We start from the raw sequence: 26,746 nt of genomic DNA, 5'->3' as shown, positions 1-26,746 counted from the left end.
CTACAACTTCTACAGGCAACTAGTTTCAGTGCCTCACCACCCTCATAGTAGGGAAATTCTTCATATCTAATCTAAACATATTCTTAGTTTAAAGCCATTCCCTCTTGTTCTATCACTACATGACCTTGTACAAAGTCCTTCTCCAGCTTTTTGTAAGCTCCTTTTAGTACTTCCTTTTGGAAGGCTGCTATAAGGTATCCCCAGAGCCTTTTCCAGGGTGAACAGTCCCAACTCCCTCAGTCGGTCTTTACTGGAGAGGTGCTCCAGTACCCTGGTCATCTTTGTGGCTCTCCCTCCTATGGACTCACTCCAACAGGTCCATGTGCTTCCTATGTTGGGACCCTAGTGCTGGATGCAGCACTGCAGGTGAGGTGTCACCAAGGCAGAGCAGAGGGGCAGAATCCCCTCCCTTATCCTGCTGGCCATGCTGCTTTGGATGCAGCCCAGGATGCAGATGGTCTCTGGGCTGCGAGTGCTCATTGTCATGGCTGGGTCATGTCCAGCCTCTCATCCCCATCAGCACCCCCCAGGGCTCTCACTCCATTCTCTGCCCAGTCTGTATTTCTGCTTGGGATTTCCCTGGGGTAGGTGCAGAACCCTTTACTTGGCCTTGCTGAACTTCAAGAGCTTTGCACAGACCCACCTCTCAAGCCTGTCAAGGTCCCCCCGAATGCCATCCCTGCCCTCCAGTGGGTCAACTGGTCCACACAGCTGAATGTTGCTGGTTGTCAGCAAACTTGCTGTCAGTGCACTTGATGCCACTGTCCATGTCGCTGACAAAAATGGTAAAAAGCACTAGTCCCAATATCAATTCCTGGTTGATGACTACTGTCCACTTGGACATCAAGTCATCAACCATAACCCTTTGAGGGCAACCATCCAGCCATTTCCTTATGTACCAAGTGCTGCAGTCATCAAATTCATGCCTCTCCATTTTAGAGACAATGATGTTGTATGAGACAGTCAAATGCTTTTCAGAAGTCATTATGTCAGTGAGCTTGTCACTCAAGAAATATAACTTTGGAGCCACCAGAGAGCTCCCATTACAAAATCTGTGGTACTTAGAAGCCTCTAAGTATGTGGTAGTACATATTTTTATCTAGAGAAAGTGTACCTCTTTAGATATAAACATATATACACATAAGTATACTACATACTAAGCAATTAATATATGACAGTCACAGCAGCTAGAATTCCTGGATGACAGTTATGCATTGTGGAGACTCTAGGAAACAGAAGATTAAGCAGGGGTAAGCTGTCAAGGAGCGTGTAGTCATAGAAGACAAACAGTTTAACAGTCAACAGACTGTTGAGGAATGTGTCCTTTCTTACAGTGCTTGGAGCTTTTGCAAGTCTTTCTGATGAGAACCAGAACTTACTTAACAGTGCAGTTTATAAAGACAAAAAAACCCAAAGCATAGGTTTGCAGATTTGGGAGGGGTTCGTTTTGTTTTTGGTTGCAATCTAAATTTCATGTTTCACTAACTTAGAGAGAGTGAGAAATAAGCCCACAGACTTCAAATACTGCGCATACATACACCTCATACAAATACAGATATTAACCATTCTCCAAGTACTCTTTGCATCATAGCAGCATTACCAAGCTAAATAGAAGCATACATGTCTAGCACTGCATGTCAATATACATAATGGAGGCCAGGGAAGTAGAAAAGGCAATGTGAAAGCTAAGGGAATAGCATTTAAATGGAAACTAGAAGTCTCAGAAATGTAACTATATACTCAGCCTCTGAAATTAAACAGACCAAGTTATGAAACATTTTTTAGGCCTCTTAAGAAAGACTTAAAAAATTTGAGAGACCTTCACCTTCAGCTTACTAAGAGTTGGCAGCCTCAAACACATTTAAAAAAAACCAACCAGAAAATCTTTACATTTATAGGAGCAAGGCAAAGAGATTGAAATTTATAAATTCATAGTTTTGTTTCTTGTGGTAAAATCCGCATTTTCATTGCAAAACCACTTTCCCACCCATCTTTTTGGCTGTATGCATCACAAGAAACATTATTTTTATATGACAAGTTTTCTTGTCTTTTTCAAGTATTTCCCAAGCATCCTCATTAGCAATTGAGCTAAAGGCTAAAATAAGACACTTGCTCTGGAAAATTGATTATCATAAATAGTATTATCTTGATGAGTTCAACAGCGATAGATCAATAATTTATTTGGCTACTGAGTCTCAGGCTAAAGAGGTAGAATGATACTTAAGGTTCTTAATCTCTATTTTTCTGGTGCAGTGTGTTTTCTACTTCAGAAGCACTCCAAATCTATGCAACATATTGGTATCGCTGCAAACTGGAAAGATAGCAGATTAGACAGTGCAGCAACAACTTTCTTTCAAGTTGAAAATCCAAAGAAACTTACCATTATTCTTTCTCTTAATTTCTAACTCTGGAAACTAGAAATTTCCTTTTTTCAACTACGTTCAGAGTAATCACTGAAGGATAAAACCAGACAAATATTTGAAGAAAAAAAAAGAAGGAAAAAAATCCACAAAATGGGAGGTAGGCAGATTTTTTGCACATTCTTTTCTTTGTAACAGTCTATTGGATATAATTCTTCATGTAATTGTCATTGCACTAAAAGAAAAAAATTTAAATTTAGTATTTCCTTCAATTACCAAACTCATGTTTTTTCCCATGGATTTCTCCTTTATGTCCAGCAGAGGACAGCAAAAGAACAGATTTGTGAACTCCAGAAAATGTTCATCTCCATTGCTTTTCAAGAAGTAGCATATAATAAAATATTTTAAGATTGGGTTTAAGTAGAATTACACTAATCCTCACACAATCACCTTAAGAACTTTCTTCTCATCATCAAGAACTTAAGTACATATTTGCTAACCAAATGATCATTGACATGAGGTACTCAGTATGGAAATTGAAGATACGTATCCTGTATCCATCAACTTTCATCTATAAGCTAAAAATTCTATGAAGTGAGATTAAAAAATACAGATCTATTTCATAAAAAAATGCAGACCATACTGTCTGGGGTGTACTACTTTAAGGCTTCTGTATCTGAATGGAAATTCAGCCTGGATACTGGTATCATGATGCACTTAGTGGATGAAGGAAGTTCTGGATGTTATACACCTAGTCTTTAATGAAGGCACTGGCACCATTTCCTGCAGCGTACTCCTGGAGAAACTTGCTGCTTATGATGTAAATGGGTAGACTGTTTGCTAGGTAAAGAACTACCTGGATGGCCACACCCAGAGAGTGGTGGGAGTGGAATTACATCCAGCTGGCACCAGTGAGGCTCCCCAGGGCTCAGTATTGGGGCCAGTCTTGTTTACTATCTTTAGTGGTGATCTGGAAGAGGGGATTGAATGCACTTCCATTTGCAGATGACGCCAAGCTAGGCAGAAGTGTTTAACTGCTGGAGGGTAGGAAAGCTCTGCAGAGGGAGCTAGAATGGCTGGAGAGACGGGCCAAGACCATGACATTCAACAAGGCCAAGTGCTGAGTTCTCCACTTTGGGCACAACAACCCCAGGCAGCACCACAGGCTGGATGAAAACTGGCCCAGCAGAAGAGGACATGGGGGTGCTGGTAACAGTGGCTGAATATGAGCCAGCTGTGCCCAGGTGGCCAAGAAAGCCAATGGCATCCTGGCCTGTACCAGCAATAGTGTGCTCAGCAGGGCCAGGGCAAGGACTGTCCTCCTGTACCCAGCACGCGTGAAGCCACACCTCCAGTCCCCTGCAGCTCTCAGTTCAGGAAGAATATCAAAGTGCTGGGTCATGTCCAGAGAAGAGCAACAAAACTGGTGAAGGGTCTGGAGCACAAGTCCTGTGAGGAGCGCCTGAGAGAGCTGGAAGTGTTTAGCCCAAAGAAAAGGAGGCTCAGGGGTGACCTTATCACTCTCTACAACTGCCTGAAAGGAGGCTGTAACCAGGGCTGCATCCAATGCAGCATGGCCAGCAAGGCAAAGGAAGGGATTCTGCCCCTCTGCTCTGCCCTGGTGACACCCCACCTGCAGGGCTGCATTCGACAGGTACCAAGTGACAGAATGAGAAGAAATGGCCTCAACTTGCACCAGTGAAAGTTTAGACTGGATATGAGAAAAAAATTCCTCTGGCAAGGCTTGCAAAGCGTAGGAAGATGCTTCCCAGGGAAGTGGTAGAATCACTATCTACAAAGTTATTGTAGGCCCTTTCAGATAATTACACATATGCAATTTTATTTTTAAGACAGAGTGAGAGTACTTTTAAGGTAGAATGTGATGAAAGCTGCCAACAGGATATGTATTGAAGTCTAAACTAGCTTGGTTTTTTGGATTCAAAGACTAGTGCTAATTTTGTTTAACTTTCAAATGCAAGAGGTTTCACCACGTACTTTTCCTTAATCACTGCTTAAATAGCTATCCATATCAATAAATACCACAAGACTCATTTTTCTGTAAATTGAATATGTTTTCTTGAATATGTATTATTAAGATATTCAGAAAGCAGTTTAACAAAAATTTAGAAGCAAAAATTATTTTTTCTGATTATGGTTAGTAGGTAGCACTTCCCTGATAAGACAGACCATCATTAGGGTATAGCAATTGTACATTTTCAAGGAACGCGTCCTTTGTTTTCAGATGGTGGGTATATTCAATCAAAATATTAAAAAATATAAATTATTTGCTGCCTTGCTTCTCCTCCTTTTAGCTCATGACTTCTCTGTTAGCATACAAAAAGCCATGAAATCACAAGAAGAGTCCTTATTCAAGTACTGGGAAGCAGAACTTGGTGGTTTTTAAAAGGGCTATTGGAACTTCACAGTATGCAACACTTTCCAACCGAAAGCAAATCCACCTAGGCCAGTAAGTGCAGCTCAAAATACATGACAATAGATTTCCTGTAGAATTCTTTGAGGGCACAAAGGTCTACCTTATTGGTCAATAAGTCAGTGTTTTTAGTTGATGAGCTTTTATCTTCCCTGTAGGAATTTTCTTTAGTACTTCATCTTTAATACAGGACTCTACCTACCTAAAAATCAACGCTTAACAACATTTCTTTTGCCTTTAAAAGAAAAACAATAGGAAAAAACCCACAGCTGAAAATATGTCACTTTATGTTCCTTTAAGGTTTCACAATATTTAAGAAGTGACAGTTCTTTTAAACTCATTGCAGAAAATATTTAAAGATGCCTTTGGTAGAAAACATACATCAGGATAAAGAATTGTCCACCCACTATGCTTTTCTGCAATGACAAATGTTCTACCAAGAAAATCTTGGTCCAGACTGTATGAACAGATAACATAACTACTACAAAGCCTATCAGTGGACAAATAAAATATTGAAACTAAGGAGGAAACTAGCTGTTTAGTGTAAAGAGCATATTTACAAGATATTATTCTCAAAGACCAAAGACTTCTGAACTATGGGTGTCACTCAACAGAGACGAAAACCGAACCTGCAGTAACTAACTCCAGAGAGGAGGGGGATGCTCCAAGACCATTGAGATCTTCCAATATTCTACTCTCTCACCTACTAGCAAAACATCTGTGCTAGGTTTTTTGCAGCTCCAGCAGATTCTCCACCATTCTAATAAACCAAAAATATAAGACAGACAAATTAAGACTTTCAATTTCCTAAAGTAAAGTTAGCCTTGTTTTCACACTTAAACTCTTTCCTATCTGTTGATTAAATATGAGTCTCAAGTCACGCTTGCAATAAAAGTGGCATTCACCCCTTCAACGTTTTCTGCAAAACAGATGTTCAATATTTTGTTCATCAAGTACATGGAATTCCAGCCCAACTGGAAGGTTCCATCCGTCAAAAATGAAATTGCTTAGTTTCAGTGCTTGTTGAGACTAATAGCAATAGTCAAAAAGCCTTACTTCAAGTTCCTTTTTAAGTTTCTTCTCTCGTTCAGTGCTGCATTTAAGTTCATTGGCCTGGCATCTCAGCACCTCATTACAGCCACTCTGTTCCACCTCCATATCTCTCAATTTCTTGTGTATATTTTGCAGCTCATTATACAGCTCCTAGAAAAAAAAAAAAAAGGAATTAAGAGTTGCTTCTTCTAAGATAAATTAGAGGGATCAAAAGAGGAAAGACTGCATCTGAACAGATTATTAAAATCTAATACATCGGCACATTTACCCAACAACAAACGTTCTTCATTCACCACCAGATAACATGTGTTGACTCACAATTCACTACAAGCATGACTTTCCACAGTAATACTAAAATCAGAGCCAATTCTCCACAGGAAATCTTTCTCTAAAAAAAGTACAAGGCTGCTCCTCCAACCTGTTCTCTCTTGCAGCTCAATTGCAGTGGTAGAGAGGGAAACAGTTAAGTGCATTTGATGAAATTATACATAGACAGAAGTTTTACTTTGTTATTATTTTAACTGTTAGAATTTCAAATCAAAAAACCAAGCATTTGTTGCAAATTACTCCCATAGATTAAATATTATTAATTTCTACTACTCTAAGGACTTTTCTGTCTAGAAACTGAATTAAAAAATTAGGTGCATGAACAATTAAGTTCTTGGCAAGATAAAATAACTAAGCTGTTCCCCACCACAATTTCTGCTTTTGGAAGTTGAACCAAGCTACAGGTTGGTGTAATTACTAACACTATTGGACTCAGTAGCTCTGTGGAGTCACTACTATAAAATCGTCATTCATGGCACACCAGACACGGAGGAAAGTAGCCAAATAATGAGCCCCTAGTAGCCTAGTTCATATTTAAGCTGGAGATTCCAGAAGCGTCAAAAAAGAATAGCTTTGGTCTAGTGGACAGAAGTAAGCTTTTCCATAACTAGCACCAGAAACAAGTTACAAATCCAGTGACTTAGCTGGAGGACCTTTGGAGAGCCAATTACTTTCTGCACAAAACACAGAAAGATTATTGTAAGTCCTCCTGTTCATTTATTCCTATCGTTTATTGTGGCAAGAGACATTTTGTGAAAATCAACATGGTCTACAAATTCTGCTATTACTCTTACATCACATAATCTTGTTCCTGAAAATTACTAATCATAAGGCATCTGCAGAGCAGGGAGGAGAAGGAAAAGAAAATGAATTATTCATAAAGAAGGATTCTTTGGAAGATTGAAATTTGACAGAACTATGTTTATAAATGAAGATCAAAGAAATATGAGTCTTTTCCAAAGTTTAAAGCAAATTTTAGAAGTTCTTCATGACTGAAGGTAGAAATTTTTGGCCATTTAAACATGACACTAAGAGATTCATGACTCCCTTACTAACACCTAGTGGTACTCCATTATTACCAACTAGTAATTGAAAAAAATAATTAATTTTCTCTTTTTTCATGTGGAGGCACTATGACACAATTTTTGCCATTCTCTGAAAAGATAACAAGGAGCATGCCTGTGAAACAAGTGAATTGAAAAATAGGAATCTCAGAAAATCAAAATATTGCAAAAATAGTCTACCTGGATATGGATTAAATTTAAAAGTAATTCTCTAACTTTGCTGTAATACCAAGACAAGGAAGAAGTTCCTTCCCATCAGCATGCAAAAAGAAATTACTTTTCCTCAAATTTACATCTACTATCATCTTCTCCATATTGGAAAGATATAGAAATATTTCTCTTCAGATTTATCTTCCACATATTAACAGAAAAGAGCTGTGAAAAGTGCACATGAAATAAGTAATACATAGTTTTAATACATCAAGACTTCAAAATATTTTATGCTGAAATTGTAGATAGCATTAGCAGACGAAAACTGACATGAATAATACATCAAGCTTATTAAACAAGTCAGAATCTTGAAGTCTCTGAACTTTTCAGATGTGGTATGACTGTGTCAGACTGTTCCAGCTGTTACCTGCACTTGGAAGGTTCAGAAAGAAACATACTTCACCATGCTAAAGAAACATACTTCACCATGCTAAAAAAGAAGACATCTTTTTATATACATGTGTATATACATGTCATATATACACTCACTATACATATTTGCTTATCAAAAATATGGCTGGTCCAAAGTGGTTTAAAGTCTATAAACAACACAATTTCACAATAGTCTAAGGAAAAACTGAGTGCTTCTGTGAAGGAATACTATATTCTGACTCACCACAAGATGATGCTATTGCACTTACTATTGAACTCCAACATCTTTTAGCATGCACCAAACACTATGCTAAGCACACTCAATATAGCATAATACAAACCTTTCTCTGTTAGAAAGCAGAGAGGACTACTTTTACTCCATATCATAAAGACACATTTTAGTAGATTGAACTGACTTCATTTCTATGTGTACATTAGCATTTTCATAGCTAAGTTCAGACCTGTAGTTCACAAAGTGCAGATGCAGAACCTAGGATTTGCCATACATGCTTAGACTCTTGCTTCTATGAGCACTTTATTTAGTTTTCATCTCATAACTCAAAATAACTACATATTATTTAAAACAGGACTGTAAATACACAAGACAAAAGACTGGAACACATTTTAAGTTTTAGTTTACAAACCTAAACCCACCTGCCAAGTTACATCAGTTAAGCTTTCAAACAACAACTAAGATAGTCAAGTCCAGATTTAAAAATTACGTATATATTTTTTATTTCACAGAATTTTATATGTAACTATAACTAGGGTAATGGGCAAGGAAACACTACAAAAACAAAGCAGAAAAACTGAAGTATTTGTAATTGAACTAAATCTGAAAATTTTACTATTCAAAGCACAATAGTAGTTGACACCTGTAGTGGATCACATTTACTTCAGGGGCAAAGAATTATGAAGCTTTACACTCTTCCAACCAAACCCCTGCTTCTACAAATCACCTTCCTCTTCCAAATCAACACACATTGACAGAAAATACAATGACCTGAGCAATTCACTGTTCCTTTTGATCTGAGAATAAACATTACTTCCAAGAGTATCCAATACTTATTAAAACATCATTCTTTTCATACAGTATTAAACACACTGAATAAACCTTCTAAACACTATATACAAGAAATGACAAGTCCATTTTAAACCGTCCTCAGCTTAGCTCAAGTCTTTTCTTAGCCAGAACACAGAGCCAAAGTGCCACTCTTAGCCTGCTTTACCTGGCAACTTAATAAGAAAACCATGTCTAAAAGTAAGTTTCCTCATAGCCTAAACCTAACCTTAGTTTTTTAAGCATTAGCTTTGAATGAAAATTGACTCAGGTTTCTGTTGGTTTGAGAAGGACCTTAGGGTATCACATGTCAATGAACTCACACATTTTTCTCTGAAACCTTCTCTTTCTCTTTATTTACAGTTCTCCCAATTACTCTCTCAAAGTACTGTTCAACATAGCCACACAATTAGTGAGAGGATGAGGGAATTTCTTTTTTACTGTTCATTTGGAGAAAATTCAAATCAGTGGGATCCTTTCTCACCATCAGGTCTCTTCATCATTAAAGTAAATGACACAATGTAACTCCTTTTGCAGTCCATGCACAGAAACACTACTTATCCACACACTACCTAATTTTTACTACAGGTGTCATTACTGCACCAGTCCTTCCAGATCTTGCCTTCAAACAGCTGAAGAGTCAGCACACATTACTTTTGAAATATAAGGGAGTGTTTCTGCCCTGTTTTATTTTGCGAGCTGCTTCTACAGGTGCCATATAGAATCTGACCTACAGCACCTTAATATAGTACAACAGGTAGGTTTGCTGTCAGAATTTAGCTATAAAGCTGCCAGGTTAAGTTTAGTGTAATTTGGGAAGACTGGTACTGTCCCAGGCTTGGCGCTGACTGGGTGGGAAGAAAGTAAGCAGAAAATTTTCTACTGCTTGACCAATGCCCATGCCAACTGAGACAAATCTGTCACATCTTAGAAGGGACTACAAAGGAAGAAAATATATATTAAAAGTTAATCTTTTAGCAGCAATCTGTTTTCAGCATACAAAATGCAATGCAAATATCTATCAGCCTTATGCATACACTTCTTTTTATGAAGAATAACTACAGCTGAATACATTCTGGCTTTTCATCAAATAGTGTTCTTACAAAGCTAAGATACAACATACATAACTTGTCATTTAAAAAGACAAAAGTGTAATTGAAGTACAGTGGTGTGTTGGTGTCCCTGTGGAGTAGGCAAAACTCAGGTATGTTCACTCAGCACTTCCATACCATAATGCTACATGATTTCTTTTAAACATACTTCTAAACGTTGAATAGCTTGACTATCTAAAAAAGGTGTAAGAACAAGTTCGCACTTTTATTACTTTTTACACATTTAACAGTATAAACCAGGAAATACAATGAAATTAATTACTAAAAAAAACCCCAAACCTCACACTTTAAAACAGATTATAAGGCCTTCTGTTAGTATTAGGTGATTTTTATCTAACCGAATGGTAGAATTTTCAACAGTGCTAAATTTGTGTATGTAGTATGGAGTGAATAACATACAAGGCATAGCTGGAAATCCCTGTTCAGGTTCCCTGAAAGTATGTGGTCTTAATATTATACAAATTATTTTCATATACACAGGCTATTGGATGTCAGAGTGGAGGAAGTAACAGGGAAATTGAATCAGTGGGTGCTAGGTGTCCCTGATTTTACTAACTCAGTGCTGTATGACAGTGCAAATGGACTGGGCACTGGTAACTTGATTTAGGCATTTACCATCAAAATTAGCTGTAACACATTTCATCAAAGCAAGAAAGACTGTGACACATCAAGTGTAACTTAATACTGCTACATTATTCAGAAATACTCTGCAGCACTTAGCTACTTGGGGAATTTTTTCCTAAATCAGAAAGACCACAACCCACTACACGCTTCACACCAAAAAAGTTCCAGCCATTATCTCATGCAACTTTCCAACTATTAATACACCATACCAGTAAAATTGTTTCTACTTCATTTCTTTCCTTAAGAAGGAATACATATTCATTGTTATAAATTCTGCTGATATCATCCTTCGCCCTTGCAAGTCTTTGCTGTTCTTCTTCCCACTTCTGTTGAGCATTATGGAATGTTTTCTCAGTCTCTGTCACTCTCTGCTGAAGGTTTTCATTGAATACTATTGTTTACAGAAAAAGAGAAAGAAAAAAGGTTGAAGTAGCATGGCAAAACATATCTAGAAAAAAAAAAAAAAAAAAAAAAAAAAAAAAAAAAAAAAAAAAAAAAAAAAAACCCCACACATAATGATCATCAGTTCTTCTGTGTATTTTGATACCCTGAGGAACACTGCAATTAACTTTCCAGCACTGGAGAGCACCATCCTCACTAAGAAGAAACTAGCAAATTTTGTGTTCTTATCACATCTTTCCCACAAGAACATAGCAATGTTTGAGAGCTTTTTAAAAATTAAAATACTTTTTTTTCTTGGACAAGCATCAAAACCTGAGATAACTCTTTGTGGGCCCCTCCCGAATCAGCATATCCCATGATTCTCTGAAATGACATCTTTATAGAATGAAGGACTTATTTTCAGATTTCTACATTTTGCCGGTTTATTTCTAAATGTCATTTTTGATACATGTATTAGTCTGTATCAATTTAATTTGATCTCAGTTTAAATGACAGTAAAGACAGGCACAGGTTCCGTGAAAGAGACTGTAGATAAACCTAAGGCAGGTTGGGTTACCAGGCAAAGATTTAGCTTTTCCAAGGAAACTTAACTATTCCTCAAGAGATTTAAATCTTCAGCCCACAAATGACCTGAGATGGGGAACATTGTATACACTCTTCTGTGAAAGCTTAAATGCCACAGAAACCTTCATAACCTGTAAGCAGTTTTATAGGAGAAAATAATTTACAATGGCTTTTCATTTTACTGAATACAACTAATTGCGCTGGCATTTAAATCATCACCACCTTGAAACAGGATTTTATTTCAAATCCATCCCGTTTTTCTGACATTTCTTCCTAGTCAGAAAAGAATGAAATTGAGAGAACGCATTAAGATGACACAGATAATCAGCAGACACAATGACAGGAAAGGACTGTCTGATGGCAGAAAATCAACCTTGAATAAAAACAAAAACAAAAAACAAAACAAAACAAAACAAACAAACAAACAAACAAAAAAAAAAACAAACAAAAAAAAGAAACTCTGGACAAAACACTTAAAAGTACAAGGCACAAATTAAGTATTCTGTCCGAGGAGATATGCTGGGGTCATATCAAAGGACCTGGTGAGGTGAGAAAGGTTCCAAGTGGCAAAGAAAAAGAAGTAGAAAATTATTAATTGCTAAAAAATTAAGCAGCAAAATTATAATTTGGTTTCTTTGGCACTTGTCACAGACATAAAAAGTTTGAGAAATTTCAGCCAATGGAATTAATTGTCAATTGACAGACTACTAATTATTGAGTATGGTATTGAAAGAAACTAACACACACATGCATTTAAGAAGATATCCCTTGCGTCTGCAAGCTCCTCCTATTCCCTTTTAGTTCTCCAGTCCCCTCACCACATTAGCCAGTCCATTCAGGAAAGTGACAGGCAGACCAGCAGACTACATTCACTGTGCTGTGGCTCCTGCAGCATCAGTCCCTCTTGAGTCCTCTCAGTACCTGCATGGCATGACTCTCATGCTGGCAAGGAAACTAGCACACATGGAAAGAAACATAACTGCTCTAAGTGAGAAACTAGCAGTTCAAATCTTTCATTTGTAACCACAGAGAAATTTCCAAAGGGAAAAAAATTGCCGTCTTACAGATTGCAATCCCTAAGATTCGTTGCTTTTCATGCGTTTGCAATCCCTAAGATTTTTGATTATTCATATGCTCTCCAAAGGAGTGAAAGTTCAGCTTTCCAAATATCTTAAAAATACTTGTTACTTTAAGTACTTTAAGATCCAGACTCTGTTTCAGTTCTTGGAAGGTTAAAATCTACAAGGAGCACTCCAAACTCTTCATTGAATATCAGTGGCTCACAGATACATCCCCTAGATGTAATTAATAGATAAAATAGATATACTAGATTAAATAGACATACTAATTTAGGTAACTAAAAATGCACCTCACTTCCTTGTAAGAATGAGAAATCTCCCTGTTTGAGGAGTATAAAGGAAAACTTGAGTTTCTGAATACAAAAGTAGTAGGAAATAGAAAGTCAAGGTAAAAACCTTCCTTTCCATATACTACTGTCACAACACACATTACTATAAAAAAAAGAAACAAAAACAGTGAGAAGAAAATAAACCAGATATGAACAATGAAAAGCTTGAAACATTTGAAAACATGAAAAAAACCAGACATACGACAAGAACTTCTGGAAAAACCTGCTGGAAATAGTGCAAACAAATGAGCAGGAATTAATTTTTTTAAATTCTTTTTTCTTCTTTTCTTTTTGCCTCTGAAATGGAAAAAGAAGAACTACCAGACACAGAAATAACCCAGATGTAAGGATGGCCACTATGATTACAATTCTGTACACAGACAGCACCGAAGGAAGAAATAACAGAAGATGATGGGCAAAAGGAAAGAAGGATTGGAAAGTTTAGCCAATTAGTTCTAATCCACACATGATATAGTAAGAGTCTTGTTAACGCATAAGAGTTTTCAAAAGCAGATGGATAAAACATGGGAAGATAAGACAGATTAAAAAAAAAACAGCAGTAACTAGAAAATTTAATTAAGTCCCTGCTTCCAACTTACCTTAGTGACATGAAACAGACTTAGCCTTTATTCCATCTTTACTTCTTTGAAACCTACCTTGCAGTTTCACAAGTTTTTTTTTTGCCTCACTTAATTCTTCTTCTGCAGTACACATTTTCAGCTGGGCACCTTTTCTGGCAAGTGCCAATTCATACTCCAGACCTTGTCGAACAGCCTCTCCTCTCTCAAATTCTGACCGTAATTTGATTATCTGTTCTTCATAATTGGACACCTAGAAAATAAATTTCACAAAACTGCTAACAATGTTTCCATGAAAAAGTGCAACATGTTACAGAAACACAACTACAGAATATTTTTAAAGATACTTTGTATCACATTCACAACTTCCATTATTCCACTTGAATTTGAAATACAATCTTGCAAACACGCAGTTGCATGTTTATGCACATTTTGATACTTCACTGGTTTTTGCAAACTGATCCTTTTCCTAGATGAATTTCATGTACCTTTAATATACTCCTCCATTTTTCAAAAAATATACTACCTTAAAAAATTAACAATATATTACTCTCATCTTCTGCATCTCAGAGTAAAATTGCCACAAGAGAAACATAATATTCCAGATGATTTTCTGGTAACATTCAGAAAATCAGTCATATTGGGATACTAGACTATCAGACATCTAGTAACTCACAAATATACATACAAGTATAAAATTCAGTCCAATAATGCTCAGTAGCGAAACAGACGCCATTAATGCTAACATACAACAAACTAAGAATAGAAAACACTTCAAAAGTGATCTTGTACAGGCTGAGAAACAATCTTTTCTGCCAAAAACTGGATTTAGAAAATCAAGTTTAAAATACTTCAACACAAGAAGGTGGAAAGTAAAATACATATTCCTTCAGAACATCTACAAAGTAGCAACATTCTTATTAATGAGAACTTCATACATGGGAAATCACCCACATTACAAAGGATTTCCTTGATGTTGTTGTAGCAACTGTAGCACTGAAATAAAGTAGCATTAAGAATATATTCAATTAGTGTTTTCTTTAGTTTGAATAGTTTTCCCACTAATAAACACAGGAAAAGATGGATGCTGAGTTGTATCAGTATATTGCTACTAGGCACATTTGCTAATGCCAATCTGGCACTTGATAATCTGGTTTCAATTGTGCTGCTGAAGAAGTATTATTAAAAAGATTTATTATCTGGGTATGTACCCAAATTAAGAGATGACTGCTTCTCCCACAATGACTTGCTCTTGTGCTTCAGTTACACTGTTATTTTCCAATTGGCTTACCAACCGTGGTGTGATTTCAATGAATAGATCAATGGAACAGGAAGGAATGAAGGAAGCAAGGTGGGAAGGAACTCTTACATTGAGCTCAGGATGCATAAGATTCCTCTGCATTTTGCTGTTGAAAAGTGCTCAAGTTACCTACCACATCTTTAACTACTAACAATGACAGCAGAGGTACTAACAGTATCTATGAACAGGTATGACAAGTCTCTATAGTGACACCTTTCTTGATATTTTCCAGCTGACTATGCTTTTGATCCAATATGTGTGAGTATTATTTCAATGCAACAAGATTTATTTCAAGAGTAAAATACGGTAAATGAAAAAGAAGTCCTTACTTCTTGATTGTGTTGAATAGTTAGGTCCAAATTTTCTTTTTTAGCTTGAAGAAGTTTCCATCTCAGACCTAAAACAGCATCCAATTCTGATTCACTGCTCTTCTGTAGTAACTCACATTCCTCATTATGTAAGCTGCAAAATATTGTTGTTTTAAAAAATCATAAGCATTCCTTTTAAGTTTTAATGCTCCTTTATTTCAATTATCAGATTGTGGGTCCAAAGCATATACATTCACTTAAGTAAAACTATGTCTACTGTTGCTTATTATGTGAAATATGAGAGATGTAGAAGTAGGATCTTATATCAGATATGCACTTGTAATTTCCCTAAGTTGATTTAAGCATGTTTTAAATTATTTTTCACTACTTTTATAATTGATCCAATAAACTTCCAGGGTGTTTAAAAACATAATTCCAATAACATATATTAAAATGCCTAGCAAGTTTCTGTTTGTTGCTTCAATAAGGCTCATTTTTTAACGTGGATTACTATCTCAAAAACATGCCATAAAACAAACACATCAATATGGAATAAATCTCACTATTTCACATTTGTTTTCAAAAATATATACATCTAAACTACAGATAATTGACTGATCACAAACAAAATACAAACTAAAGGTCTAGTCTGTTATGTCATTTCCACTACTTTTTCAGCCAAAAGAAAATCTACTTGGCAGGTAACAGGATTCACCTCTGATCATCACAAACAATTATCAAAATAATCAAAATAAGCCTTTATGTAGAGAGCGAAAAATTAGTATAAAAATACATATTTAATTAACTAGAGTAATAATCTTAAAATCAATTATTATAACTTCAAAGTGGACTCAGTGTTTATATTTAAGCTGCTTATCAAATTATTAAAACTATGTCAAAATGGCTGTAATAATCAGTCGCTCCACACAAAAGTGAAAGTCATCAGGGCCACTAAATATGAATTGAACTGTAAAAAGAAACATGATTAAATTAAACAAAAAATTGGCATAATTTCATGAAGAGCTGAAAATACTAAAATAGTTTATCTTGGTCTATATAAAGTCTTAGGTATTAATTACAGAAAGAATAATTTAATAAATTCCAGTATACTGAGTCTTTCTAAATAAAAAGAAGATTATCCCTTTACTCCTAGATTTACACACAGGCATCATTAACATTTTTCACATCTAAAACCTTTACCTGATGATATATGTTTTCTCACATAAGGTGACTAATACAAATGTCATCAACAAGAGGAACAGTATTCTAGATTAAATGTAGCCTTTAAAGACATTAATAACAACAAATTATGAAATTTCAGGGGTTTAGATGCAGTGTATAAATATTTTATAATTTAATTAATTCTGTCAAATCTTCATTTAAAAACAAGATGGACATCATCTGTGTGATCAGAATAATTGCATGTCATCAGTACTTGTTCCACAGGGTGCCATGTACTTGACACATTTTATATTTTTTTAAAATGTAGGAGATAAGCATCATTAAAACCCCCACATAGTGCAAGAAAACCAGTGGCACATTATTAGCTTCCAGTATTTACTATGAAACCCATACCCAGAGGAACCAACACATTTCAAAGAGCAGGCAATCAGTAACCAGGTAAGTAAAATCATATATTATTTTAAGCAACTCTTAGCTAATGCAATAAGAAAATATGGGGCTAAGTCATGAAGGAAGTAAGAAGAATCTGAAAAGTGAGAATGATGACTTTTCACTCATCCTATAATCATGAGCCAGACACAGTTAGGTGACAGAAAGGGGCTACCTTTATAAGGATCCTTAGGTGCACAATTCTCCAGGTGGAGAACATTGAAGATGCACATGTAGCGTAACACATACAATTTTTATGTTTAGCAAATTAGCATACCTGACAAAAATTCCCAATTAGAGACATAAGTGGTAATGTAATTTCTTCCCAGTTCAACCTTCTTTGAATTCCCCCCATTTAGATGGGAACTAAACTTTGTTTATGAAAATGTGTCTCAAAGAGCTAGTTCCAACCTTGGTGTCCCCAAAAATCTAACCTTGGACCCCTAGGTTGGAGCCACTGGGGAATTTAGTTTGTCTTTCTGTCTAACAGAGTAGGTAAAATGCTAGCTATGAACACTGTGATAGGCTACAGAGCTACAAATATACCTGTAAAGAATATAGAAAATATATAAAAGAAAAAAAAGGCAAAACTCAATTTGGCATCAAGAGCACCTGTAAATTGCATAAATTATTGTTTGTAGATATGACATAATAGGTTTAGTAGACCACTATTTTCCTATGGTTGGGGAAAACAGAGATGAAAGGCAGGTTGTCTTATTCAAAGATGATACAAGAACTGCGTGTCTCAACTAAAGACACCCAAAGACCTGGTGGTACCAAGGTTAACAAAGCACAGGTTAGGGGGAAAACCAGGACCCAAGCTGAAAACTAGGGATGACTAATGCAAAGAATAAGAATAAAGAAAAGGGTAATCATTTTGATGGTGTGTGGGCAGTGAGGAGGTCATTCTGTTTACTTAAGCCTGATGATATTTAATACTTCTTGCAAGGAGAGCACATGGAATGAAAGCAAGGGAACAGCTAATTTTATAAAGTAGTCAAAAAGAAATACCTTCAAATCTTTTAGAAAATGACCTTGGTTTTTATAGCAATCAGCTTTAAATAAAACTCTTATTTTCAACTCTTTTATTAATTATCAAAAAAAACAAAACAAAACAAAACAAAACAAAAAAAAAAAAAAAAAAAAGAGAGCACACTGGAGATACCTGCACAATAAAACTTACTCAGAGAAAAATCTAACTATATGCTTAACTGGACCAGTTGTGGGAAAAAAACCGCCACCACAAACAAGTTACATGATACCACAAGTAATAGCAAATTAAGAACATTATAGAAATGAAAAATGTGCCTAAGAGCATGAAGACAAATAGAACAACAGTAAGTACTGGGGGGTAAAAAAGCATTAAAAAAAACTTTTTATGCACAGCTTCTAAACTTACAATATTTTTAGTAACAACTTAAAACTACAAAACAGAAAAGCTTATTTTTGTTCAAAGTATAGAACCAAATCAGCAACTTTTAAAAAAAGACAAGAAAACTGGCAGACTATAATTATTTTATCACTTCACTCTTTTATGTCTACTTAAATATCTTCAAATAAAATAGGAATTATCCTTAATTAGCCATCTTATTTCTGTGATATTTTCTTTAATCCTCACAGCATCATTAGCACATGCCGTAAGTACTTTATGAAAACTTCATAATGTAGAAGACTCTTCCTTCCATATTCATATACCAGTAAAAGTGCTACAAGCATAAAATTCTTGGAAGCTTAAGGCACAGAGTCAGGCAAAAATCCCTGGAAAGTTTCAAATCATGTATGATTTGCAGTCTAAGAAGAATTCAGAGACTGCTTTGCACTTCCATTTTCACATAGTAATAGTTCATTAACCATTGGTTTTGAACGAAAATACATATTTTATCACCTTAGACCTTTTATCTAAGACACCATTTTTGGTAGTACTTTAAGACTCTTTAAGAAAGCATATGAACAGGTGAAACAGCTTTTGAGTTCTACATTACAGACCGCTCAAAAATTCACATTCACTTCAAAAGTCAGCTAATTACAGCCAACAAAGAACATCACAGAGAAAAAGTTTTCCCCAGCTTTTCTTCCAAATTTGGCTGAAAAGGCAGAGTAATTTTGTATCAGAGAAACTTTCTTTCATTTACTATGTAGCAGTGTAATCATGCTAAACTTCTGCAGCTGAAGAAGTTGTCTCTAGCCTGACTTCCTAACCAAAGTACCTATTTACTGAATTTCCCTATTTCTACATGACCAACAGGTTTTTACAATCAGATTTTAAACAGTGACAAAATTCTCTCCAGTTAGATAAACAGAATGAATTAAAGTTTACTTTAATTCTGCCAAAGATCAAACACATATCAGACTAAAAAAACATAAGAGGCATGTGCAAGAGTTTTAACTAACCTCTACCCGCACAGCTATTGCAGCAAATCCTTCTAGAACTCCATGACATTGTTCCCAAATGGAGACAGAAACTACCTCTGTTGTGTTCCCTATGCCCGCATGAGAATTCTTGCACATCAGATGGCCAGTATGCACACCTGTAATGGTGGAGTGACTGCTACCAAAAATTCAATAAAATAAAAAATTCCTTAACAGCAATGTAGCATTAAGAAGCAGGCATTCTTTATTCAGCCAGATGCACAAGGTGGTAGCTTTCTGTTTATATACTGTATTTTACATACATATTCATTGATTGCCCCAGTATAAAAATGCACATGACAATCATTTCCCTACTACCATTTATGTATTTTCCCTCTTCTTTACACACGTATTCTTCTGGGGTGTCTCTGGTAGTGCATAGTGATCAGGGACCCCAATGTTACAGCTGATATAGTCAAGCTGGCACGGCACTGGGAGAACATCCAGTTCTCCTTCCTACACAATGGGCATTGTGCAGCTCCACAGGCCAATGGTTTTAGGAGAACAAGCATTGTGTTAGCTCACCAGCTGTAGAAAATTTATCATCTGGTAACATGACAACATTAATGGACAAAGGAAGGGCTACAGATGGCATTTATCTGGGCTTCTGTAAAGCCTTTGACATGGTCCTCCACAACATCCTTATCTCTAAATTGGAGAGATGGATTTGATGAATGGACTCATCGCTGGTGGATATAGGAACAGTTGAACAGTAGCATCCCAAGAATAGTCATTAATGGCTCAGAGTCTGAAAGGACATCAGTGACAAGTGGTGTCCCTCAGGATCCATACTGGGACCAGTGTTATTTAGTATCTTCATTAATGACAAAGGGATCGACTGTTTTCTGAACATGTTTGCTGATGACACTGAGCTGAGTGACGCTGTTTGCCACACCTGAAGGGTAGAATGGCTTTCAGGGAGATCTGAACAAGCTCAAGAAGTGGGCTCAAGAATCTCAGGAGGCTTACCCAGACCAAGTACAAGGTGTTGCACCTGGGTCAGGGCAAGCCCCAGAACCAGCACTGGATGGGGGATGAACAGATGGAGAGCAGCCTGGCCCAGAAGGGCTTGGGGGTGCTGGTGGAGGAGAGGCTGGACATGACCCAGCCATGAGCACTCACAGCCCAGAAAGCCAAACGTGTCCTGGGCTGCATCCAAAGCACCGTGGGCAGCAGGGCCTGGGAGGGGATTCTGCCCCACTGCTCTGCTCTGCTGAGACCCCACCTGCAGGGCTGCATCAGCTCTGGGGTCCTAGCACAGGAAGGACATGGACCTGTTGCAGCAGGTCCAGAGGAGTTCCAAAAAATTGATTAGGAGGGATAAAGCACCTTTCCTGAAGTGCACTGGTGAAAGGCCAAGAGAATTGGGTTTGCTCACCCTGGGAAAGAGAATGCTTCAGGGTAACCTAATTGTGGCCTTCCAGTACCTGAAGGCAGCCTACAAGAAAGATAGACACTGACCACAAGAGCACATAGTGACAGGGCAAGAGAGAACGGCTTTAAATGGAAAGGGACTAGGTTTAGATTAGATATTAGAAAAATTCTTTACTGTGAGAGTGGTAAGGCACTGGAACAGGTTGCCCAGAGAAGCCGTGGAAGCTATGCTGCCATTGCTGACAGCTGGCTCAAGGCCAAGGTGAATGGATTCTGAGCAATCTCATCTAGTGAAAGAGGTCCCTGTCCAGAGCAGAGGATTGGAATTCAATGATCTTGAGATCTGTTCCAACCCTGGCCATTTTGTAATTTTAAGATCTAATAATGGCATTATTACGGCATAGCTTGCATGTATCACGCTGTAACTGGTTCTCTGTCAGTCTGAATTACGTAATTTCAGGGATCTAGAAAACAAACCACAAAAATAGAAATTATATTACTAGACTTAAAAATACAGAAATGAAGCTCACCTTCTAGTTTCTGTGACAGAGTAGTTGACTGGAGAGGATGAACTCATGATGGCCAATAGGCAGCTTTTTAAGCTGCATAAACTATAAACTATGGAGAAGAATCATTGACTGTATATACGTTTACTTAACAAGCTTCCAAGATGATTCTTCCATATCATAAAAACATTAAAATCTGTAACAGAGACATGCTTTAGTTTATTTGGCAACATAATGAAAGAATCATTTGTTAATACTCACAAGCAGATAGAAAACAGAGTTACTACTATATCATTTGAACAATGACAACTATAATTCCACAGTTTCAGACAACTATGAGAATTGTACTTCTAGTCCTCTAAGCTTAAATAGTGTAGATTAATATACACATATATAGCAACATAGCAGAATATTCTAAAACCCCACCAAGGTTTTCAGAATATCAGTAAAAAATATTTTGTTCATATAGATAGATCCTCTATTTTGTAAGAATGTTACAAACTTCTTTTCTCTTCAAAATAATTCTATTGAAGATAAATGCATATATCATGACTGCATGTACTATGTTTGCTGTCTGATAACAGCCTTTAACACAGCAAGTCTTCCAAATGTTTTACAAACCTGTAATCTTCTATTTGAACATACTTTTATTGTATTAATCAGAAATAATTAGGATTATGCAGAAAGAATACTAAATTGAACTATAACTAACTCCACTCACCTTTAGAAAAAACATTAACTTAGTGTTACAAGAAAAAAGAAATCAATATATATATAACATATTTATAAGTTAAACCTTTAAAAATCCATTGTTTATGTCAAGTTGCACAGCAAACTCATTAATGACCTCTTTTCATTAATTAAAGCAAAGTAACATGAAACATAAGCTGTATTCAACACTCAATATTAATGAGCCATAAAGGTTTGTTTTTGAACATGATAGCAGATGGGTATCCATATTAAAGTCCAAAACAGGAAACTCACCTGGACTCCATTTTTACCATCCCTCGTTTGCACCACATGTTCACAGAATCACAGAATAAGCTGAGATGGAAGACATCCACTAGAATCATCTACTCCCATCCTGGCCCTGCACTGGATACCCCAAGAGATATACCAATTGCCTGAGACCACTGTCCAAATGCTTCTTGAACTCCGTCAGGCTGATGCTGTGACTACTGCCCTGGGAATCTATTCCAGTTCCCAACCACCTTCTGAGTGAAGAAACTTTCCTGAATATCCACCCTAAACCTCCCTTGACACAACTTCCGGCCATTCCCTCAAGTCCTGCCACTGGTCATCACAGATAAAGGATCAGTGCCTGCCCTTCACTTCCCCTTGTGAGGAAGTTGTAATTCTAACTGCAATGACGGCTTGCTTCAGTCTCCTGCAAGCTGAACAGACCAAGCGACCTCAGCCATTCCTCATAAGGCCTTCACCAACCTTGTCACCCCCCTTTCAATGGTCTCTACTACTTTAATGCATTTTTTATATTGTGGTCTTCAATGGCAGCAGTTTGTGTAATATATTAAAATAAAGTGATTTTATTCATTCCCGTTGCTGCACTAGAAATATGGAGAAGAAAAAAATGCATTTCTGCTTCACTTGTGGGGAACAGTAAAGGTTAGAAGACTTTTAGAAGCTGTGAAAGCAGGCCTTAGAAACAAAAGCAGCAGAGAACTTAGAGCTAGCTGCAGCTGCAACTGTTATCCCAGTTAACTGTTATTTCATATCCTCGCTTGCTGTATTATTGTATCTTCTCTACTTTCAAGCTTTACATCTGCAGTTAACTCTTAAGTTCTCTGCTTTCTGTTTCTGAGACCTGCTTTCACAGCTTCTAAAAGTCTTCTTATCTTTACTATTTCCCACAATAATCTATAATTTTAACAGAAAATGCAGAAAAAATGCCTTATTTATAAAAATTCTTGAGTTTTTGGTTTGGGATTTTTTGTTCCTTTGTTTTGTTTTTACAGAAAAGCAGTATATTCATATAGAATAGCTAGATGTATCCTTTGTGATTTTTAACACCTACACGTCAGAATTCACCTTGATGCTTGTGTTCATAAGACACAAAACACAGTAACCTCCACGCAAAGTCACTCAGACTGCTACAGAAAACAACATAGCTTTCTTTCCATCTCAAATGAGAAAATAGTTGAAAACCTCAGTTTCAAAGTACAGACTGTAGTATAATTTCTAGGCACACATTAATTTCCATTAACTTATTGGTGAGTTGCACACTGAAAACTTTAACTTTACATGAAAGAAAATCTTGACAAAGTACTTTTAAGACATAGCTCTGAATACTAAGAAACTAGTTTTTCATACCACTCCTATCTTAATATTTATTGCCAAAAATATATATTTAGATTTATACCAAAATCTGAACAGTGGGGTGGGGGGAGAAAGGTGCAACTAAATAGATACAACAGAAAAAAAAATCTGTCTCAAAACATAAGCAAAATCTCCTCTGACATATCCACACCACCTTGAAGTTTTAGAACCTTCTGAAATTACTTTTAAGTCTTTTAATTACTTTGTTGGGGGAGGGAAAAAGGAAATACCTAATGACTGTTTTCTTGGAATGCTAATGATTTTGGATATACAACATTTCTCTAAGATGCACATCCATAGTTTATTAGCACACAAATGGACACACTCTAAAAGCATGCTATTCCAACTAGGAATAAAAAAAAAAAAAAAAAAAAACGGTATGGAGTGACTCATAAGAACCCCTCAATCAAACAAACAGTAAAGAAGTTTTTGCTCGAGGAGGCAATACATTCAGTGGATGTTACCTACAAAACTTCTGTCATATTCTCCTCACGAACTTCTAAATATGCTTAACTAAGTTTATGAAAGTCGTTGATTTCGACTGGATGTGGGAAAGAAATGTTTTATTCTGAGGGTGGTGAGGCACTGGAACAGGTTGCCCAGAAAAGCTGGGCAGTGTTCATGAGCAGGCTGGATGGAGCTCGGGGCAGTCTGGTGTAGTAGGAGGTGTCCCTGCCCACGCCAAAGAAATGGAACTGGAGGATCTCTAAGGTCCCCTCCAGCAAATTAAATCTAACCAAGATGTACTAATTTAAAACACACAAAGTCAGGCGGAACTACCACATCTGTGCTGCAACCTCTAAATGCTCACCAGTTTCGGCTGAACGAACCACTAACTTTTCACTAACGCAGGCTGAAAAATTTTAAGCAAGCTGAAAACCAAAGCAGCAGCAGCAGCAGCGCCCCTTGGCTCCGCTGGCCCCGGAGCCGGCCGGCGGCTGTGGCGCTTTACCTGGCAGGAAGGGCTGGGGGAACAAAGTCAGAGCAGAGCTCCAGCAGCAGCCCCCCGAGGCGGCTCCGGGCAGCGAGTGCAGCCGCGGGAAGCGCCGGGAAGCGCTGGCCGTTTCCAGGTCCCGCCAGCAGGGATCCGGCCGGCGCGCGCCGCCTGCCCAACCGCCACTTCCGGCCGCGGCCCAACGTCATCACCGGGCGCGCGCGGCCCCGGCAGCCCCTGTGTCACCTGTGCCGGCGGGAAATGGAAACGAGCGGCCAAGGGGAGGGCCGCACTGCGGCGTGCATGGCCTCAGACCCGGGGCAGCACATCCTCCACTCAGATCACCAAGAGAAACAAACAGGTCAATGATTTTGAGAAATTGTGAACAAAAATCACAGCAGGGTGGATGAGTGAGAGGGTAACAGGGTTACCATTCCCCTGCTGGTCGCCTCACTGCACAAAGGGAAAGGTTCTTTGAAACGTCTCAACTGAGAGATTTTAAGACCCAGATGTAAACATACATGATGTCAAACAACAACAGCATAAGGGAGTGAATAAAATCCACCCACCATATCCTACAAAGGTGACGATAGCAATAGCATGTCAGTGGTATATCCTTCAAGCTCTGTAATATTTTCACCCTCTCAGAAAGACTCAAAACTCAGTTTCTAGTTTCTGACTTGATTTCTGTAATTGGCTTTCACTAATGTTTTTTCTGCTTCTCTATCATGCCATTATTCTAAATGTCTTGTGCCAAATGAAATAAGTTCTTTGCCTGCGTTCACAAAAACAGATTTCATTATGTTTCAGTTCTTTTAATAATAGCATGGTTGGGGGTTTTCTGATCAAAAATATGGAGAGAAGATGATGTCCTCTCTGCTGTTGTCTGATGAGTAGCCAAAAATTAAGATGAAACATGACCTCAGCTAATGAAAAAATATAAATGATGTGAGAATATGAAAGGAGACAGAGACTTAGCATCATATTTGGATGATGTGATAGGTTTCAGCAGTATAAAGAAAATTCTGAACCAGTAATATCAGCTTATCTGCCCAAAATGTCCCACATACTGTTTTTTACATTGATTCACAAGAATTACTTTAGACACTATACTGTTGCTCCATGCATGTAGTTTTAAATAAGCACCTTTGCTTCCTCCCATACTGAAAAATACACCTCATATCCAGAGCCATAGAATTATTTAGGTTGGAAAAGACATCTAAGATCGTCGAGCCCTACCATTGTGTCAGCAGTGCCAAGGCAGTCACTGAACCATGTCCCTAAGTGCTGCATATGTATGTCTTTTAAATACCACCAGGGATGGGGACTTTTGTCCCAAGTGGTCATTCATTTTTACGTAGGAAGAAAGTTTTTTTCTGTCTTAATATATTGATGCTTTTCTATTTTTTTAATGAGAAAGTTGATGTCAGGGATATGGATTTTTGCCACCTCCAAGAAAATCAAACAAATTTGACTTGTTTAAGCCATCAGAAAATTATAGTTTGTTCTTGCTTAACACGGATGGCATGAAATTTTACAGTTAAGGTTTATAAAGCAACATTTTACATTTAGGAAGGAGAGAGTCTAGAACAAATGACAACTTTCTCTGTGATAATTGCAGTGGGTGTTTTGGGCCTGGCTTGAGTATCAAAACTGAAAGGAGTAAGATTATTCTTCTCACAAGGATTTACCTTTATGTTCAAGTAGCAAAGAGGGCAGCTGGCAGAAAACTGAACTGTAAAACTTGTGCATCAGGCCACATATCAAAGATGAAAACTTGAGCACAAAATGGTTAGGTCTGTCCCCGTGAAACAGTATAAGGAGAAATTTTTTCTGCCAATCTTACAGCTTTCTACTGGTTTGGGCACCCAAGGCACAGACATACTATGACTTGCAGGTGGTGCTGTGTGGGGCCATCACATAAGACTAAAGCCACAGAGAGCTGACAGGCAAGCTAATCTTTGATGCAGAATTAGAATTAGATACTATAGGACAGGCAGTCCATAAGAAAGAAGGTAGTGGGTTTATATCTGGTTTTGAAGTCTTCAATTTGAAGAAAGGTGTTTGTAGGGAGGCTGGCAGTGGCTGATGCACTCATTAAGATCAGCTGACAGAAACAGGAGAGCAGGCCACAGTAGCTTGAAATGCTAGGTGAGGACGAAGCTTAATGTGGATTGACAAGCAAGACAAGAGGGAACAGATATGGAGAGGACAAGGGGAGCAACACAGTCTGAATTCGTAGCAATCCTAGTTAGAACACAACACCAATCAACCAAACCAAACAAAACCTCAACCAAACCCAGGTGTTAATGGCGACCAAGTAGTAGGTAAGGACTCTGTTACAGACTTAAGAAAATAGAAGAAGCGTGGGATGTTGCATGCTGGGGGAAGTCAAGACATCAAGC

The 26,746-nt window shown here is 37.4% G+C and overlaps 1 protein-coding gene across 8 annotated transcripts in view; it reads right to left on the bottom strand.

Annotated features, from left to right (window-relative positions):
* The window catches only part of CCDC171 (coiled-coil domain containing 171), a 158,910-nt gene extending 132,787 nt beyond the window's left edge, over positions 1–26,123 (bottom strand). For 5 of the 8 annotated variants that reach the window (XM_083884193.1, XM_083884190.1, XM_083884192.1 and 2 more), the window contains exons 1-6: positions 24,360–24,473; positions 21,098–21,269; positions 15,195–15,327; positions 13,644–13,818; positions 10,823–11,004; positions 5,848–5,994 (exon numbers count right to left, since the gene is read on the bottom strand). In XM_083884193.1, coding sequence (XP_083740319.1) covers positions 5,848–5,994; positions 10,823–11,004; positions 13,644–13,818; positions 15,195–15,327; positions 21,098–21,144 — 684 coding nt within the window. In that variant the 5' untranslated portion in view covers positions 21,145–21,269; positions 24,360–24,473. Of the gene's footprint in view, positions 1–5,847; positions 6,250–10,822; positions 11,350–13,643; positions 13,819–15,194; positions 15,328–21,097; positions 21,270–24,359; positions 24,474–26,032 lie in introns of those variants that run through there. The other 3 variants (XM_083884191.1, XM_083884196.1, XM_083884197.1) reach the window with 3 other exon arrangements.
* Positions 26,124–26,746: the final 623 nt, after the last annotated feature.

This window comes from Zosterops lateralis (assembly GCF_965231275.1).
Source record: "Zosterops lateralis genome assembly, chromosome: Z".
Classification (NCBI taxonomy): Eukaryota; Metazoa; Chordata; class Aves; order Passeriformes; family Zosteropidae; genus Zosterops; species Zosterops lateralis.
This window is presented reverse-complemented; position numbering and strand designations above follow the sequence as displayed.